At 32.5% G+C, this 20,472-nt stretch overlaps 2 protein-coding genes, 2 non-coding genes and 1 pseudogene across 5 annotated transcripts; 2 read left to right on the forward strand and 3 right to left on the reverse strand.

Moving 5' to 3' along the window:
- The first annotated feature begins 3,197 nt into the window (after window positions 1-3,197).
- On the forward strand, window positions 3,198-3,282 carry TRNAM-CAU (transfer RNA methionine (anticodon CAU)). Its single transcript is given in 2 exon segments — window positions 3,198-3,235; window positions 3,247-3,282. It is a non-coding gene; the product is annotated as a tRNA-Met (tRNA).
- Window positions 3,283-3,431: 149 nt separating this feature from the next.
- On the reverse strand, window positions 3,432-4,678 carry LOC125850041 (uncharacterized; annotated as a pseudogene).
- A 2,276-nt stretch (window positions 4,679-6,954) lies between these two features.
- On the forward strand, window positions 6,955-7,039 carry TRNAM-CAU (transfer RNA methionine (anticodon CAU)). Its single transcript is given in 2 exon segments — window positions 6,955-6,992; window positions 7,004-7,039. It is a non-coding gene; the product is annotated as a tRNA-Met (tRNA).
- A 175-nt stretch (window positions 7,040-7,214) lies between these two features.
- Window positions 7,215-8,817, reverse strand: LOC125844638 (uncharacterized). Its single transcript, XM_049523954.1, has 3 exons — window positions 8,322-8,817; window positions 7,827-8,148; window positions 7,215-7,675 (listed from the first exon to the last, which is right to left on the reverse strand). The coding sequence occupies exons 1-3, from the start codon at window positions 8,815-8,817 to the stop codon at window positions 7,228-7,230; spliced, it is 1,266 nt and encodes a 421-aa protein (XP_049379911.1). The 3' UTR covers window positions 7,215-7,227.
- Window positions 8,818-9,836: 1,019 nt separating this feature from the next.
- LOC125868108 (cyclase-like protein 2) lies at window positions 9,837-17,163 on the reverse strand. 2 transcript variants are annotated; one of them, XM_049548720.1, is made up of 7 exons: window positions 16,600-17,163; window positions 15,140-15,184; window positions 14,779-14,851; window positions 13,021-13,118; window positions 11,991-12,061; window positions 10,281-10,436; window positions 9,837-10,046 (listed from the first exon to the last, which is right to left on the reverse strand). In XM_049548720.1, exons 1-6 carry the CDS (start codon window positions 17,015-17,017, stop codon window positions 10,311-10,313), a joined length of 831 nt encoding a protein of 276 aa, XP_049404677.1. In that variant the 5' UTR covers window positions 17,018-17,163; the 3' UTR covers window positions 9,837-10,046; window positions 10,281-10,310. The 2 variants fall into 2 exon arrangements, with proteins under 2 accessions (XP_049404677.1, XP_049404671.1); XM_049548714.1 differs by lacking the exon at window positions 16,600-17,163 and adding an exon at window positions 15,743-16,362.
- Window positions 17,164-20,472: the final 3,309 nt, after the last annotated feature.

Below are 20,472 nucleotides of genomic sequence, written 5' to 3' on the forward strand. Positions count from 1 at the left end.
TTGTTCTACAACAGGTCCACTGACAAAGATAATGTTCCATACATATCAACCAAGCTTCTTCACATCTTCCATGGTGACGAGTGGTGATGATGATACGTACTGACACACCTCATAAATAACTACGACCCTCAACCTTAGTTGGATCGATAATATGAATTCTCACAAATCATGTTTATCCAATATTTAAACTATTTATCGAGTGGAATCAGTTAATGATGCTTACGTCAGAACGAACATCCTACATGACACACCATTGGGTGCATGCTAAGCCTTCGTAGGTCTGCATAAATCATGTGAAATGCTTCGTGCACTCTATATTGTGATAATTTATCATAAATTCACTCGTTGTACGCTGGCTATTCCCTCATATCTTTTAAGATTTTGATACACATACTCGTTAAGAAAATCATTTAATAATTTTAAAAGGTACGCATACTTTGCTATAAATTGAATTATTTTCTAAGACTTCCCCTCAATTGAGTGAATATCAAGAACCACTTGATCAATAATTTCAAGAATTTAGGTAGCCATATATTATTAATTTTTTACAAACTGGTCGACACTTAAATACATACTTTCAAACAACAGAACCTCCAATAGTAATTATTTGAATTATAAGCAGACATAAATGGGTGCCCACAAATTCCTATATATATTGAGGTAGTACATTTTAGATTTAAGAACAAGTAGACGAGGTAACATTATTATTTTAATACCATAAATAATAATGGCAATTTCTACTGTCTTGGATAACGTGGTCCTATGATTTTTCTAACTAACGGCCATTGGTCTGTAAATTTTTCTCTTTGGAATTTTTGCAATATAAAATATAGAGAATTGAAAAATAAAATAAAATTATGGGGTGTGGGGTGGTCAATTCATTGGACCCAACATCTGAGAAAACTTTTGCTGCCACATTGGAAGCATGTCTTGTTTTTCAGACAGAGATCTGAGTATCTCAATGACAGTGGCAATATATGGTCACCACTTCTAAATCTCAAATATTGACTAGTGGTGCAAATTTAATAATTTCACATTGTCTATTTCACGGCCCGTTATGTACAACCCTTATATGTTCCGCCTACATATATAGAATATTTTAAAAAGTGAACATCTTCTTATTAATAGCAAAATTGCACTAATTTCTTTTTATTAGAGATGGGGTTGTAATCAACTTTCAACTAATACTTCTTAAAAACTTAAACTACTCTTACTTTCAAGAACACTACTTTGGTGATTCAAATTATCGTGTATGCTCATTAAGGGAAAGATTTGAGTTTGATTATTTTGCTATTGATAACTTTTAGTCATAGTTTATATTCGATTTCACAAAAATAAAATAAAATAGTAGTTTTGAACTCACAAGAGTCCATATATATAGTTTTCCACCGTTACAATTGTGATCACCACTATCATTATTAGCCACTAGCAATAACCATTACCACTGCTATCACTACACACATATCCATCCTCACTAAAGAATATAAATGTTCCATTATTTTTTATCAAATAATAATTTTATGTTGTAAAAAATTATATATTTTTTTTAATGTTTAATTATCTTTTTATTTGGATTGTCTATTTATTATGTTTTAAAATAAGTAAATTATGCACCTTCAGATGTTAATTATATTAATCTGCATTCATATTCAAATATTATAATCTTAATGCAAACAAATTGGGTCTTTAAGACACTATAAACTTACATGTAAACAATTTCTTGCTTCATTTATCACCCAAATGAAGTAAAATACACAGCATCAATTTTATCCCCCAAAAATTACCATGAAATTGTGAGGGCTTATATTATATATATTTTTCTTGAAAAATATTACACTCCATTTGAAAAGCCAAAATAAAATAAAATGTAAAGGTGGTGAAGTAAAGTTAAAGAGAGTGCGATCAAGTGATGATAGGAATAAAGATATAAATATAATGACAAGACGAAGACCCTATCAATCTAGAATATTTTTCCATATTAAGGTAAAAACTCAAAACAATCATTTTAAAAGTTGGAATGTGAAAATTTCTATAAATTTTAATTTGTTACCTACATAATATTCCATTTTCGATTTACCATATGGTACATCTCTTAATTTCTTGCCCGTGACACTGTCCTTGTCTAACTATTAATGTTATATTTGTACCTTCATTTTAATTTGAATGTTTCTTTTCTGAAATATTAATCTACCAATTTTTTTTTTGGATGCCTCGCTGTGTTTTTTTATCACCCACTTATCCCATCATTTATATTAAAATAGTAGAATGATAATCGTGAGGCTAAATAATACTTATTACTAAAAACGAGATATGATAATCTCATGAGATATTTCAAAATTATTATACTTATTCCATCAACAAAACGATTCTAGGGTTTTACAAGCCAGTGTAAAGAGACCACAATTCGAAATGTGGTGTAACAAGTTTCTTACTTGGATTACGTATTTATGTTAATTACTTAATAAAATTGATTAGTTTTGAATACCATTTTTTTTCTTCAATCATATAACATGACCAATTTGGATTGTTTTCTTCTTGTTAAAAGTTCATTAATTGTAATGGGGATTTAGCGCCCTCTCGCAAAGAAAACTCTATTTAAAGACCTCTAATTAAGGGCGAGGGAACTTTTATCCTTCCACACACACAATCCGGTGATAAAGTGAGATAATTGTGAGTTATGTAAAGTACTCGAAAGCCTGAAATCAACATACCTATATTGGGCCTTAAACAGAGTAGTCCGGCCCATAACTCTGGGCTTACTCCTTCTTGGGCTTTTTTTCATCTGATCTGTTTGGTCTTCTGAGCATTCAGTCCTATAGAAAAAATTTATTTTTCAGAGTAATATACTCAATATTTCATCAATTCTAAGCAAACCTGTAATCATCATATTATTAAGAAAAGCAGTTTTATTTAGTAGTAAATAATATATATAAACCATACTGATTGTAAATTTTTATATTAACGAAATGAAAATCTTGAATTTGACCCATATTATTATTAATTACAAACAATTTGGATTTACTGAGAATATCTACTCTGTTCTTGCATTACAAAAAACTCAAATATGAAATGAGTATATTTCCCAGAATTTACCTTTTATATTTGAAAAATACAGAACAAAATGTAATATTTATTTAAAATCTATAATATCATAGAACTGGTGAAGTAAAACAAACAGAAAAATATTAACATCAATCGGGGTGGTGGCGCAGTTGGCTAGCGCGTAGGTCTCATAGCTTCTGAGTAATCCTGAGGTCGAGAGTTCGAGCCTCTCTCACCCCATATAATCTTTTTAATTAAATAAATAAATAAATTACACAACTTAATATTATTTGAGAAGAAATTTAATAGAAGAACAATACATTATCGTATAAGTATTATTTTTTTTAATTCGTTCTCGAGCAACAAATTCATGTTTAATGAAGAAATTTCTAGCGCTTGCAGACAACTCCACGTCCATAAATTCCACTGTTGCATCTCAAGCTTGGCATCTCCAAATTATTCAACGAACTCTCGTTGATCTCATTTACTGCTTGAAACTTAGCAACAGAGCAATCAGCATTAAATAGTCCTGAAGCTGAAAACTCTTTGTCACCTCCCATTACAGGCATCGAAGCACTCATTTTCACTCTGCTCACATAATTTCTTCTATAAGTTTGTCCCAAAACACCACTCACTTCATCACTGAGCGCGAAAAATTTGAATCCAAGTTCAAGATGAGCAAAACAATCGTCTTGTGTTATGCCATAGTTATGAACTCGCGATTCTTTCTCTGTAATTGGCACCACCTTTGCTGTAATCTTCAAAATATTTTCAACTTCGATTACAATTTCGTTCGTGTTGCTTGTTCGAGTAATGGAAGTCGTTGGTCCAGTTTCAGACTCCCACCTGTCGAGACATAATATAATTATTCACTTATTGAGACTTCATATAATGAAACGTTACCTTTCGCCTTCTTTATTTGGGAGAATAATAGATTCATCATCAAAGTTTAGGTACATGCATCATCCCATGTTGCTGTCTCCAATAGAGATGTTGTGAGTAGCATAAAGGATACCAATAGCTTGAACCCAAGTGAAGTCTCTCTTCATGTTTTCATTTCGTTTTCCAATAAAGTGGCCATTGATGTGAAGGTTAGAGTCTGAGACTAGGCAAAAATCTTTATCCTTGTTGCCATGAAAATAGAAAGTAACTCCATCAGCACCAATAAAACGTGGATCTTGGCAAACTGCTCCTGGCTTGTCACATCCTGTAGACGTTTATATAAATTACACGCTTCAGTGTATATAATAAGTTAAATCGAATTATTATAGAAAGTATATATGTGTGTGGAAGAAAAACTTACTGCAAACAGGTTTGCAAGAGACACAATCAACTTGACAAGTACCGGGGCATATATATATATGTTCTTGATCGTAACATTTGAGATATTTCTTGTCTTTGCTCTTACACTTAACTTTCTTTGGAGATGTTGATGGGCCATCGATGCAAATAGGTTTACAGGAACGACACTCAGTTATACATCCATTAGGACAGAATTTGGGACAAACATGTGGAAGATTTTTGCATTGTTTGATCTCATCATCAGAGCAATGAGAATGCAATCAGCTATTCCAGGAGGAGTAGCCTCTACTATTGCTACAATCATTACTAATAAAACCACAACAATTGAGCCATTTTAATTTCCTTTTTTAGTAAATATGTTGCTGAATAAAATTGTATTGAGTTATGGGATTTGCTTAGGAACAATTAATCTCTTTTTATAGGAGTTGAGAATGAGAAAAGTAAGCCTATTGTTTCGTGTCATAATGTCAATGTTTGTATGTTTCTTGATAAGTAATCTAGCACATACTTTAATTTCTTTTATTAAGTCAACTTCAACATTCTCTATCAATTCCCCTACTAATTTGTCGCTATTATTCATATAAGCATAATATATAATAGTATATGTCATCACTTGATCATAAAGTATATACTTTACATTATTTTTATACATCGTAAATCATGATATTAATAATATGAGTTATTATTCATATTTTAATACATCATAGTCATGAATATAACTTTTAATCCATAACTAGTGGAGTACTGTATATATTATACGCAACCTACGATACAATCAGACAAAGCGATATACAATATTCATGAATAAAAGGAAGAAATATGTTTAACTTGTGAAGAGTTTATAGTACTATTAATTATTGAAGTACATGTAATATAATGTTGGGAGGGTTGGCCCTTTTCTTCCCAATTAATCTGGAATAATTAGGAGTTTGCGTAATTTCATTAGTACGTAAAGGCCTACACATACATATTCCTTCCGTTCATTTTTACTTGTCACTGTTTGACTTAGCACATCCATTAACAAAACAATTTATTAATATAGGTATTTTATCAAACTATCCCTATTAAATGATGTTTACTTAGATCTTGGAAATGATTTGGAAGATGAACATTTAATGCTGAGGGTAAAACATTTTTTTTAAAAATTATCTTTTCTTGAAATGTCAAAAGTGACAAGTAAAAGTGAACGAAGGAAATATTTCAGAGTTTCGCATGCATGGCTTGATTCGCTGTTGGCGCGTATGTATTGGAAATATATATACAAACGCAATATATATAGTAATACAATCAGATCTTTCTATAATAGTTAATTTATGACAATATTTCACTCTAATGAACAATATATATAGTTTTCTTTGGAGCTGACTTTCATATTGTGTTATATTCCATATTCTCTATAATAGAATTTTACCATAGAAATGTTATATTCAAACAAACGAATATCATTATAAAGGGAGTCATTTATTGTAAAAAATATTATATTCAGACAAATGATATCATTATAAAGAGATTTGACTGTAATAATTATATCATGATAATTGATACCACTATTAAGTAGTACTCTGAATTGTTTGTGTCTATCAAACTTAAAGTTGGCACTTCCATGTTACGTGAAGCTAATTATTTTCATTAAGTGACTTCTATTCTACTAAGTCAAACTCATAAAATGTCCTTTTTTTAATTTCTTGTCGTTATACTCTGTTGATGAATTTATGGAATATTACTACATTTCCATTAGAGTGGGGGAAGACGTTTAATTTCTTCTTCCAATTCGTCTATTACATCCTGAATTTTGATAATTTTTTGTTTTTAAATGCATGCAACAATATAGTAATTGACATTTTTGTGTAGACCAAGAAAAACTATGCGAAAGGGAAGTAACAACAAAAAGATGGAAGAAAGGTTAAAAAAATAAAAAAAGAATTACACAGCAGAAAAAATTCACACTTCTCTTTATATACTTCATTAATCACTATATTTAATCGATTGATCGGTCAACAATTAATTTACGGATCAATCTTACACAGATTAAATCCCCTAAGCAGACTAGAAAAGTTATTTCCTCGTTCAAATGTCGCTAAAACGTACCTTAATACATAAGCTTTAATTTACATAATTCAATTCTACTTCGAATGGATTAGTTTTTTCAGCCTTTATATATATATATATATATGAAAGTACCACAAGTTGAGAAAACTATCAAAATTTCCCTAATTCTTACACAATCTTACCAAATGAGCTATTAGAATATCCTAAGAGCAAATTTGATAAATCACATATTTCCATGTTCCTTTTATAAATAAATATTTGCAATTGCAAAATTTCTATATACATTATTTAGGGATCCTTCTTTATAAAGATCCGCTAGTCAATAATAATAGTAACTAGTTATTCTTTATAATTCTTTTATATGGTACGAACAATCTCTACGCGAGCATGAATATTTTTTACAAAATTTATAATAATGTTTATTTATTTTTTTACAAAAATATAAATTCATGGGTCAAATTTTACATTTAAAACTTTTGAAATCATAATTTGGAAAAACTAAATCATTTTTTTCCTTAAGAGAATTTGAGATATGGAGTAAATAAGTGTAAGTAAACAAAGGGGGTGGTGGCGCAGTTGGCTAGCGCGTAGGTCTCATAGCTTCTGAGTAATCCTGAGGTCGAGAGTTCGAGCCTCTCTCACCCCAACTATAAACTTTTTAAATAAATAAATTACACAACTTTTTCGGAATATAAAAGAGCAAAACAATAATCTTATTTGAAGTTTAATACAAGTATAATTTTTCATTAAGCAGAGTTTTTGATACATTCCATTGGTTTCTAATTAACCTTATTTATTTTAATTTCTAGTGATGATGAACACAATCAATAAATTCTAGCGCTTGCAGACAACTCCACGACCAGACATTCCGCTGCTACATTTCAAGTTGGGCAGCTCCAAATTATTCAACAAACCCTTATTTACTGCTTGAAACTTAGCAACAGAGCAATCAGCATTAAATAGTCCTGAAGCTGAAAATTCTTTGTCACCTCCCATTACAGGCATCAAAACACCCATTTTCACTCTGCTCACATAATTTCTTCTATAAGTTTGGCCCAAAACACCACTCACTTCATCACTTAGAGACAAAAATTTGAATCCAAGTTCAAGATGAGCAAAACAATCGTCTTGTGTTATCCCATAGTTATGAATTCGCGATTCTTCCTCTGTAATAGGCACCACCTTTGCTGTAATCTTCAAAATGTTTTCAACTTCGATTATAATTTCATTGGTGTCACTTGTTCGAGTAATGGAAGTCGTTGGTCCAGTTTCAGACTCCCACCTGTCGAGAAGTCAGCTAACTCTCTTTAAAAACATAAGCTTTTAGATGAAAGTGAATATTTGTGCAAATAAAATAAAAATTGTACATGTTTGGCTCATTAAAAAACAAATTTGTGAACAATGTATTGAGACATAATATAATTAAACAGTACCTCGCGCCTTCATTGTCTGGGAGAAGGATAGTTTCACCATCAAAGTTTAGGTAAAGACGGTCGACGGCATCATCCCATGTTGCTGTCTTTTGTGCTCCAATAGAGATGTTGTGAGTAGCATAAAGGATACCAATGGCTTGAACCCAAGTGAAGTCTCTCTTCATGTTTTCATTTCGTTTTCCTATGAAGTGACCATTGATGTGGAGGTTAGAGTCTGAGACTAAGCAAAAATCTTTGTCCTTCTTGCCGTGGAAGTAGAAAGTAATTCCATCCGCCCCAATGAAACGTGGATCTTGACAAACTGCTCCAGGCTTGTCACAACCTACGTAGACGTTCATATAAATTAAAACACTTGGTTATGGATATATATACTATTAAGAAAAATGGTCCCTAAAAGTTCAAATATGGTCCTTATAGTCAATAGGGACTATAAAAATCAAGTTCTCAAATGGAGCAATTTTTAATACTATCAGGTTATTAAAAAGAGAAACTTACTGCAAACAGGTTTGCAAGAGACACAATCAACTTTACAAGTACCAGGGCAAGTGCTAGGACATGTATGTTCTTGATTGTAACATTTGCTATGTTTCTTGTCCTTGCTCTTGCACTTAACCTTCTTTGGGGATTTTGGTGGATGGGGGTGATCGTGAGTTGGAGGTGGAGGTGGGGATTTTGGTGGGTCGGGAGTTGGAGTTGGAGGTGGAGGTGGGGATTTTGGTGGGTGGGGGTGATCGGGAGTTGGAGTTGGAGGTGGAGGTGATGGTGATGGACCATCAATGCAAATAGGCTTACAAGAACGACACTCGGTTATGCAGCCATTGGGACAGAACTTGGGACAAACATGTGGGAGATTTTTGCACTGTTTGATCTCATCATCAGAGCAATGAGAATGGCTTGGATGATCGGCTATTCCAGGGGGAGTAGCCTCTACTATTGCCACTAGCATTACCAATAAAATCCCAAATAGTGCCACAACATATGATCGAGACATTTTCCTTATGAATATATGAGAACCTTATAGTAAATATGTTGTTGAAATATTTGAGTTGTGGGATTCCCATAAAGAACAACCTCCTTTTATAGGGGTTGAGTTAACTAAAGGATGAGGAAAATAAGCTTATTCTTTCGTGTCATAATGTCAATGTTTTTTTTTTCTTTTTTAATAATTGCATGTTTCTTGATAAGTCATCTTGTAGCACATGCTTCTTTTATCAAGTCAACTCTATTTTCTTCAATTTCTTTACTAGTTTGTCGCTATTTGTATGAACGTATGGCGTCACTTGATAGTAAAGTTGTGAAACAATAACAATACTATTGTGAACCCTACATATGAAGCAATGAGAAGGAATAAACAAGTTTATAACTTGTGAACAACTTATAGTAATAATTAAGAGTGATGCTCGTGGGGTGGCGAGGGTCGGTCCTTTTCTTGTCAATTAATCTGGTACTCCCTCCGTCCCTTTTTAGTTGTCCACTTTAGAAATGACACACAGATTAAGGCAACAATGATTAGCACAGTGAAGTTACAATTTTACCCTTATGACAACTTTTCACTTCAAAATTACAACCACTTATTTGAATTCAAGTGAAATAAATTGGAGGGAAACAACATACACTTTTACAATTTTCAAGAAGTGTAAATAAGGGTATAATAGGAAAAAATTTGTTGTCCTTTCTTGATTTGTCAAAATGGACAACTAAATAGGGACAACCAAAAAAGGAAATATGAACAAGTAAATAAGGACGGAGGGAGTATATAATAGAGTGGTTTGCGTACTTTCAATAGTACGTAAAGAACCACATATTCTGATATTCATCTCAATATGTGGGTTGAATGGATCTCATATTCTTTTTAGGTGTGGAAGTGAATTCATAAGAAAGTCCTGTGGAGCAAAAAATTTAACCAAATATATACATATTACCGATGAGAGTAACTTTCAATGGATTAGTGAAACACCTATGAAATTTTCGTTGAAAAGCAATATAATGACGACAGTAAACATCATCACCTTAAGACAAAAATAACTTGGATCTAAATATGTTGATGACACTGTCAATCCATAAAACCATAAGACATAAACATGAAAACTCCAGATTATTAGCTCATGCAACGCATTTTCAGCGTAACAGCTGATAACAATTACAGCCTAAACTACTCTGAGAATACGTCCCCTTTGCAGCACTTTTTCTTATTCAACGCTATCTCCAGTGCAGTGCTTCCTGCAGCAATTTATCCAAGCAAACAAAAGAAAAGGTTATAAAATCTCATGCTATGTACTGTGGGGCCGTCAGATCAAATGGATTCAAGTATGGTATACACAAGAAATTAATAGCGAGGAGATGCAATAACCAAGATCAGATAGAAAGTTTTTCACACTGAACAAGACAGCATAAAAGGTAACATGTTATTTATCAAAAAAGATAAGACATACAAGGCAACATGTTTAAAAGTACCTTATGGTTGAGGGAGATATGAGGAGAGTGTTACTTAATCAGTATACATCTAATAGGTGATCCCTCCGCACCAAGCAACCTTAAGGGCAGACAGTGTACAGTGTACAAGCCAGCTTCTATATCATCCAGCTTCAGCCCTTCTACAAGAATAATCTCCTGGAATATTTCAAATACCATAATGTGGCAGGATTATTAACTGGCTAACAAGTAAATGTCAATAATGTGACTAAAGTATAAACATTCTATTGTCTCCTTAAAACAAAGAACAGAGATAATACTTGACTATAATTTCCTTTTTCTCAAAAAAACAATCATCCAACTCGCTTTCACAATCTAGAAAACACAGATCATGTCATAGGTCAACCATCAAAAGGTTGACATATTTCCAATGTTTAAGTTCAACAAACCTCCACTCGGTTACCAACTCAGATTTCATCTTTTATGAGTTCCATTACATGAAAAGGATAAACAGGAATGACATACAAGTTAATATTTGCCACCGCCTCCTCTAGTTCTCTACATATATTTTTTTCCTTCATAAGGAAAACTTCAGCTAAGGAAGTGGAGGAGGCCCATGCACTTAACCATTAAAAATTGACAACCCTCCATAACTTAGAAGGTTAAGATGCAAATATTGTGTAGTTTCAAGGTAAAGAAACTATGATTGTTAATTGTCATTATTGCGTGACTATTCAGATTTCTTCTACAAATGTAGTACAAGTGAAGATCAACAGACCCACAATAACCTTACCAGCTTTGCAGATGACATCTAGCGCATAAGATTTTGAAAGCACCATAATGGATACAACTAGCATCAATTTTGAGTTGCTGGTGATTAGAGTTAGATGCTGCTTGTAGCAATTAGGAAAGGGAAAAAGGACAAATATACCCCTGAACTATCGTAAATGGTATGCAGATACCCTCCGTCATACTTTTGGGACATTGGTGCCCTTGTTGTCCAAAAACTAGAGCAAATATGCCCTTCACTCTAACGGAAGACTAAATAGGGACACGTGGCGCAATCTTATCCGTCGATCCGATATTTAATAAATGTCGGATGGGTGGATAAGATTGTGACACGTGTATATCCGTTAATATAAAGGGTATATATGCTCTAGTTTTTGGACGGCAGGGGCACCAATGTCCCAAAAGTATGACGGAGGGTATCTGCATACCATTTACGATAGTTCGGGGTATATTTATCCTTTTTCCCATTAGGAAATATTACAGTGAATCATTTTGTTATCGGCCCTTCACCGTATTTAGTTGGACCAAGGTTAAATAACACCAAAGAAGTTTCCTGGTAAATAAGAAGTTGGGAATCTGATCTAAATTTTGAAAAATATAGGAAAGCAGGAATTTTCTATCTCCATGATATGCAATCACTTTCTGTTTTTTTTTCTTTTCTTTTCTTTTCTTTTCTTTTTCCACCTTAAAAAAGAATGAGTTGGATCAATAGTCCCATTTACTGCTAAGAGCAACTAGAATATGTAACACCTTTCTCATGTAATTATGAAATATTAACTCGAGCCAAAGTAGAAAAATTAGACAATTCAAAAAATCAGAATTCCGCGCAAAGCATAGAATCTTCATTTATACATTTGCAAGCACACAGACACCCCTCAGTCGACACCCCCAATTTTCCCGCGATGTGTATCTAATCATAGGGGGCAAATAAAAGTTCAACTTAGTCCGAATATGACGACTTACCCTGCTTTTCAGGAAAACATGATGGGCAGGAAGCAAATCATCATATGCAGCAACCGATAAGTAATCAATTCCTGAAAAACAAATAAAAAAATGTTGGCTACGAATTTTTCTACCAGTCAATAATTGATTAAGAGGAAAATCAAGAATAAGTTATCACTCATTTACACTGGTTGAGCTGCAGCAGTAAGACACAGAAGCCTCTTAGGACAAAGTCAAAATATGGGAGTTCATAATTTGAGGGCAAAAGTTGGGGGAAATGGGAAAGGATAACACCCAGGTTTATAACTATGATGAATTATTGTCAAAGAAATTTGTCAACAGAAGGCGGTAATGGAACAGCTAACTGAGGATAATAAAGTACATGAACCATGACACATACAGACTAAAGGTCAGATAAAGCAAGAAAGTAAAATCAAGTCTAAATTCCTTATTCACCATTTGAAAATCCGGACATCAGCCAGACTGAAGATAATACAAATATATACATAATGTATATATGCACGTGTATTAATTCAATACCAGTTCAAGCACTTACATGATCTGCCTGATGTTCCACTTACTCATGAAATGAAGCATAAAGTACTGACACGAACCACGATTCATGCAGAATTATATCTCTTAACTGACAAAATATATTTACACCAAGGATAAGTTCATTCCAGTAATGAGCATGCAAGAAAGTGCAAGCCATGGAAACAATTTTCACATATTACTCCAGATAGTAACTGTGTCAATCAAGCAAGGTGTTACAGGAAGAAGGAAAAAGAAAAAGAGAGAGAGGACCCCTCTGACCAAAGAGGCATAACAGTACACAGTATACTGCTTATAGTTGAGCACTACAGGAAGAAGGAAAAAGAAAAAGAAAAAGAAAAAGAGAGAGAGGACCCCTCTGACCAAAGACGTATAACAGTACACAGAGTATACTGCTTATAGTTGAGCACTACTCTAACTGACATTCAAACATTCAAGCATGCAGTAAACCATAACATCATAGATTATTAAGATGTCATAGTGTTACAGCCTATCTTACCAACAAGTTTGATGTCAGTGTTGTCCACTAGCCACTGAGCTCCATCCTTCATGAATCCGACATAGCTTGTGTCAAATGCCTTTTTCCACATAAGCCGCCTGAAAGTCATTTAAGTTTAATCAAGACATACTGAACAATTGTAACTGTACATCCAAGTCAAAATCATTTAAAATTCTATGTGAAGTGTTGCTTCAGGGAACCTGGTAGCATCTATCCTTCTTTCTATACCAACTGATTATGCATATTAATTCGTTGAAATATGAGCAACAACTACATAAACATCGAGTGCATCAAAATGAAGCTCTTAAACAGCATACACCTGCACCTGCACCTGCACCCTTAGAAGGAATCCTACCCTGTTCATGTAAGCATGGGGGAGGAGAACAGAATCCACAAAGATAATAGACTTCTTGAGGAAGATCTCATTCTTTGCACTAAATGCCAAATCTTAATTGCTTATCCTTCGATTAGGTTTTCAAAAAATTTATCCAGCATGAGCATTACCACTAAAAGAACAAGAGAAAAGGTTAGAGACAGATATTTTGTACAATCCATCTACATCAGGCTAGGGTTCGTAATACATGAGTAAAGCATGCGAAACAACAATTGGGATCCCCATGGATGCTTGTTGAGGTACGTAATTAAGATGCTATTTGAAATGTGTAGCCATTCCAGTAACAACTTGACCATTCTATGCCAAAACTGAAGAAGATACAATTAGATATCCACAATGAACAGATAGATAATGTGCTGTAAGTTTTATTATGTTTTTTCGCAATTCACCAATCTACTTTTTGAGATTTTGGAAGAGTAATCTTGGATCTACATTTTGTAGAAGCACATTCTCCAGAGTCAGAGCGTAATTTTTTTTTCTACATTCTAGTTTGTATTCAACTTCCACTTCCAACTTTCACGATTTAGTCCACAATCCAAACAAAGCTTTCACTACCAAGACGCAGAAATTGATCACACCCCACACAAGTTCAACTCTTATATTCGCTTACAATTTAGACTTGAGCAAGTAAAAGCGCGAACTTCACTGAACATTTGACAACCCTCTTCCGTACATCACCACAAAGAAAAAAACAGAAACAAACATAAAGATGCAAAAAGTCACCAAAATCCTAAATTTCCTTCAGACTATACTAAATCAGATGCAAGGATAAAAAAATTATTAGATCCTGTTGTTTATCTTTATAATTAAAAACAGCCTGACCTGAGAGAAAATGCTTGAAGGGATATTGATTAAAAGAATGTGTAGATGCAGCATTTATCAAAGAGGTTAGTCTTCAGCAACCCTCTAAAAGGGTATGTCAAGTTCAGGCATAATGGTGTAGGGGTGCAATTGCAAAAAAAAATTAAGGGTCCAGTGTTTTCTGATAATTGAAGTTGGATCCCCTAATGTAAGTTTGCTGGTCACCTATCGAGCTACATTGCTTATGGTGCGCTATTGGAATATGTTGCATTCAAATAAAATTTTATATAATACCACAAACCAGATACCTTGAGGATTTGGAAGAATCTGTAAATTCTGGATATACTCCAAATTATTAACAATGAGAAGAGACAAACAAAAACACAAACCATAACAGTGACGCATAAGAAAACTTCCAACAACTTCACTACAATATACAGCAACAAACATGTCGAAAAAGAAAGGAGAAGCTATATATAACTTAGAGAAATCTTGAGCTGAACTTCGATCAACAACAAACATGCAACCTAAGCACAGTTCTAAGATACTGCTATAAAAATTACCTGTCAGTGTTTAGTGTCCTGAAAAGTACTCGTTTGACTCCCTTGGGTATATATAAGGATTGCATAACATCCGCTGTGTAAAAGAAAACAAAAGTATGATCATATATAGCCAATAAGCTTATGTAAACAACTCGTGTCTGCTACTGAAATCTCAGATAGTATTTCTTCCTCTAGTTATTGCACATATCATATTGTTTGCAAGGTAAAGACAGGAAAACTCTTAAGCTCAACGATTTCAAGTCAACTGATATATAGGCAAATTCAGAACTATGTAAGACAATAAGCTATAACAATTGATTCAAAAATAAGAGAGTTTATCATACTAGAGACATTCAGCATGAGACGGGAGGGGGAGATTTACCAGTTAAGTTCTTGTCTCTTGGAACATCAACTAGCAATGCAGGACCTGTTAAAGCAAGTGAAGGACATCATCATTAATAATGAAAATGTGTAATACTGCCAGTAAAAAGATAAGAACACTAATACATAATGCTAAAAATTAAGGGAGAAAAATTGGCAGTATGTTAAAGTGAAGTATCTTAAACAGACCATAACATCTGTGTAGCTATAAAAGCTTCACATTAAGGACAAAATGAGAAGTTATAGTTAGATGTTTCCAAATATAGAAATGTGTCATTACTTTTGGTATGGCAAAATAAGGAAATTAAATAGTATCACATAAACTAGAACAGAAGAAGTCGTTATGACTAAATATAGATCTCAAAAGAATTGATTCAAAAAAATTATAATTCTTAGACCAGTCTCAACTGTTTCCAGTTTTAAGACCTAATCTCCAGTCTTCAATATCCCATCAATTTGAAAGAGCAAGTAAAATTCAAGGTTTCAAACCGACAGTGTAGAGTTAATCAGATCCATGACTCATGAGTAGTTAATCATAACACATGCGTGATCATTTTTCTAAAGCACAAGAGTTGTCAAAGGTAGAATTTCCTGTGGTTAATACCATTGAGAACTCTAAGGTCAAGGGAATCAACATCAAACCCTGCATCATAGTACTCCTCATACATATGTCCTGGTGCATCAACATGAGTGCCAGCATGCACGCCTAATCTCAATTCCGAAAAGTTGTAATCAGAGCCATTCTTCATGCTCGACAAAAGAGTGAGAAACTGTCCAATTCCTTCATCAGAATCCCCAATAGGAGTATTAGGATTGAACTGGTGTGTGATATCAAATATTTGTCCATATTCATACACCTCTCTCCTCAAAGGTCTCAAATCATCACTAGCTCCAACACAAGCTCCCGGTTCATCACCATATCCAGTTGGGTATGCATCATTAGGTGATGAAAAAGCAAGTGATATTGTACTTACAAACAGCAACTCAGTTAATACTAGCAACTTACACACAACCCTCATCTTACTTTCTAAGAAAGGCATGAAATCTAGCAATGGAAACTAGAAGGCTCAACGTTATGGCTTCACAATATGGTCAAGTAAATGAAATTCTACAAAAAGATGCTTTCTTTTTTCAAAGTTCTGGATAATATTCAATACTTTTGATGCCTCAAAAGATACCCTGACAATTTGGTCCTTACAAGTATTAAATATTTACAAGGCATCAATCTCCAGATGGAGGTCACAACAAAACAAAGTTTTCAAACTTTGCGGCCCTAGCAGAGGCGAAGAATAACATGTGGAATGTCGCTTTCTAATTTATTTCATCAAACGCGTGAACTTACATGAAGGGGGACAGCATAACAGGTGTAATACTACTACTCTACTAGTACAAGTTAGTGTGCTAAAATTAAACTAATTTGTGAAGCATTGCAGACAAAAAGAGATGGAGATTGATGGATACCATTGAGAACTTCTAGGTCGAGAGTGTCGACATCAAAGCCAGCATCGAAATAGTGATCGTAGACATGGCCAGGAGCATCAATATGCGTGCCAGTGTGGGTCGGAAGTTTCATCTCGGAGTTATTAGCAAGAGAACCATTCTTCATGCTTTTAGGTAGCCACAGGAACTGGCCAAGCCCGTCTTCTAAGTCCCAGGACGGCATATCAGGGGTCAATCGATGAGTAATGTCGAAAATCCTTCCGTTTCCGTAAACTTCACGACGGACAGGAATTAGGTCATCGGAAGCAGTAGATTGACAGGACGTAGTCGTTTCAATACCATACGGCGACGGACAAGCGGAATCGGCGACTGAAACAATCGGATTGAGAGTTACTTGTGAAAAAGTGATTAGTAGAAGTAGGAATACAGGAATTTTCATCTCGCCGGAGTACGAATGAACAGTCACCGGAATTTGAAATTTTGAGAGGCTGAGCCGGAGGAAGAAGACACTGTGATTGAAGCAAAATGTATTTTTCGGCGCACACAAGTTTTTCAGTGGAAAGTAAACACTGTGATTAGATATTTCGGATAAGTTCTCTTTGCGTGATAGAATTGAAAACTTTCACCGAGAATTAAGATTTAATTGAATTTTAATGGAATAACGCCTAATGATCAATGAAAAATAACACTGTTAGCCGGTAAAATGTTCTATATAAATTATCTAATCTTGATAAATTCTCTAATCATGATAAATAATGTAGTAGTAATTATTATTATATGAACATGAAATAAGAAGTAAATAAATACAGGGAACGCGTCTTTATATATAGTCTGAGACAAATAAGTCGGATTCAATTTTCTATTTTCTATTTTACTATTCTCTAAGGAAAAGAGTCTGATATATTCTTCAACTTTGTCATTTAGAGTTAATATACCCCTCGTTATGAAAGTGGTTCTTATATACCCCTACTTATATACAAATGGCTCACATATACCATTTTCCTCTAACAGAAATGAAAAAAAAATAATTTCAAGTTAATTTTTTATTATTTATAATATATATATATATATATATATATAAAATCTCATATGAGTATATTTAATCCTCCTCAAACACACACACACATATATATATATATTAACTTTTTTTTGTTTCAATAACTAATTTAGATTTATTATTTTGATGGTCAAATTTATTTATGTTTCACTAATATTCTTGTAAAACTTATTATAGATGACCAAATTTTTTTCTTCAAATACAAAAATTAAATTACAATATAGACAAAAAAAAAATAGTTTTAAATTATAATATAGCCACAAAAAAATAGTTTTAAATTTTTTTCTTTACACTAAGGAATGAAAGAAAAAAATAAAATAAGAATAAGAAACTCAAATAATTATAATAAAAGAAGTCAAAAAATAATGTATGTATGAAAAAGATTAAAACATACCTTGAACTTTGCTAGAAGAATCATATATAACCCTAAATAATTTTTAAGAAAATTACAAGTCAAAAATATAAATTTAAAACTAACTTTTTCACTTCCGTTAAATGAAGGGTATATGTGAGCTCATTTTGTAACGGTTGGGGTATATGTGAGCCGTTTGTATAACGGTAAGGGTATATATGAACCACTTTCATAATGAGGGGCATATCAGCTCCAAATAGCAAAGTTGAGGGGGTATATCAGGCCTTTTTTCCTTCTCTAAAAGAGATTTTTTTTTCTCTCATTAGTATTATATTATTATTTTTATTTTTATTTTCTTATTTCATAATATAAATCACTAGTAAATGGATCCGCGCTTCGCGCGGTTAGAACATTCTTCTTTAAAAAAAGTTAGAATAGAATTTGTCTTGTATTTTGATGTTATAGTAATTTTATATAAATCTGTTTTTAAGAGTATAGAGGTTATTCAATTGTAGTTTACCATTTGTTTTATTAAAAGAAAAGGCAAAATTACAAATCATAACACTATTTTCTCCTAGTTTAATTTACATAATTTCACTTTATAGATTCATTAATTTGCTTTTGAAATTTTACAATGGTTAGTTTATTTTTATCATCTATATGCATAGTTACATAATGTCTTTAATTAGAGAGTCAAATAAATATTTTTCAATTTTTTTCATTGCCAATTTCGTTAGTATAACTTATCAATTACTTTCAAAATATTAAATATTCTTTAATAATATATATGTATAACTAATGTGTTTATCAAGAGCAAAAGCTCCATAATCATATGATATACCAATAAGTAATATGTAGTCATTATGTGTTTTAAAACTAAAATGCAATCTTCAAAAATTCAAATTTCGTATGTAATATAGTTATGATAGTGTTTTGGAATTGAAGTTGTGCACAAATAAAACATTAAGGATCCTTGAAAAGGATGAAAGAGAAGTAATGGATAATGGAAAAAAAAGTTCAAAAAAGTACTTTGGTATGAGAAATTAGTCATCATTTTGTATCATATAATTGTAATTAATTGCTAGTTTTAATTCTATCATTTGACTTTCTATTTTTTTTAACTCCTGTTAATATTAACATTATTATGACAACAACAAAAATCATGTAAATTTTTAGGCTTGATCTCTTGGAGAAGAAAAGATTTCTTTGGAGATTGTTGTAAATAAATGTATTCTGTAAAAAATTATTTGTGAATCTGCAGTAGTTGAATTTACATAGAGTCTGTACTAAAAAATACTTATAATAATAACTTTACAGAAACATAAACAACAAAATTTAAAACATGTACTCAAAAACAACAATTAATATCATAAGCATAAATTATGACTGTAAAAAAAACATACCAGGATTAACAATAGAATGAAATAGAAAGAAAAAATCGATCCCACTGAATGCACAATGTCTGCTTAAGAAAATAATCCCCTCTGGTACCCGAGGTTTATAGAAATAGATCCTCTCAGGATGAAACTATTTTATTCACCAGTTTAATGCTATAAAAACAATAGTGTCAGTGAGTCACTCAACAGGAGCAAAGTACACAACTATTTAATTGTGCAGAAGAAGAAGTAGTTCAGAATCAAATATTTAATTATGCAGAAGAAAAAGAAGTTCAGAATGTTCGTTGTTTTAAAATGAGAGGAAACCTCCCTATTTATAGACAACTAAGAGTAGTGTGAACAAATTTTTATTGTGCCTTACTGGAAAGGTCACAATTCTTTGGAAAAGTCATAACTCTTCGGAAAGGTCACAACCTTTGATAAAAGTCGCAATTCTTCATAAAAGTCACAACTTTTAATCAATGTCATAATTTTTCAATAAAAGTCACAACTTTTCATTAAAGGAGAAGGCTAGTTTTGAAAATAAATAAATTAAAAGGGAATCCTAATTTGTGGTGGCGCTACGTATGCGGGCTCAAGGTTCTCTTTTATATATATATACTAGATAATGTTGCCCGTGCTATGCACGGGCCCAATAATATAAATGATATATTTTGGGGCTAATAACCGAGTTTTTGAAGCGATTGTTTGTGTGGATAAAAGAATAAGTTTTTTTATCACAAACATGTACTTTCTTTGACACTATTTAAGGCATAATAAGACTACCACATACAACATTTTTGAAATATTTTATGTTGTCAATTATCATGATTTATAGTATTTTTACGATAGATTCACTTCAAGAATCAGTGAAATTTTTTGTATTTTTTTTCAAAACATATTTTATGTTGTCAATTATTATGATTTATAGTATTTTTATGCAATTTTTAAATATAAAAAAAATAGGACAAACAAATTAAAATGGACCCAATATATGTTATTTTTGTTGTCTCAATTTATGTGACACAAATGAAATTTAGAGAGTCATCCAAATTTTCATATTTTTTTTAAAAATGTTTGAAGTTATTAATTATTGTGATTTATAATAT

Source organism: Solanum stenotomum, chromosome 1 (assembly GCF_019186545.1).
Source record: "Solanum stenotomum isolate F172 chromosome 1, ASM1918654v1, whole genome shotgun sequence".
In the NCBI taxonomy this organism is placed as follows: domain Eukaryota; kingdom Viridiplantae; phylum Streptophyta; class Magnoliopsida; order Solanales; family Solanaceae; genus Solanum; species Solanum stenotomum.

Coding starts and splice junctions, on each gene's coding strand:
- LOC125844638 (XM_049523954.1), bottom strand. CDS start 8,817: ATGTCTCGATCATATGTTGTGGCACTATTTGGGATTTTATTGGTAATG. Junction 8,149..8,321: donor CTCTTGCAAACCTGTTTGCA/GTAAGTTTCTCT, acceptor ACGTCTACGTAG/GTTGTGACAAGCCTGGAGCA. Junction 7,676..7,826: donor CCAGACAATGAAGGCGCGAG/GTACTGTTTAAT, acceptor ACTTCTCGACAG/GTGGGAGTCTGAAACTGGAC.
- LOC125868108 (XM_049548714.1), bottom strand. CDS start 16,178: ATGCCTTTCTTAGAAAGTAAGATGAGGGTTGTGTGTAAGTTGCTAGTA. Junction 14,852..15,139: donor AAGAGACAAGAACTTAACTG/GTAAATCTCCCC, acceptor TCTTTTACACAG/CGGATGTTATGCAATCCTTA. Junction 10,437..11,990: donor ATGTTTTCCTGAAAAGCAGG/GTAAGTCGTCAT, acceptor GAAATATTCCAG/GAGATTATTCTTGTAGAAGG.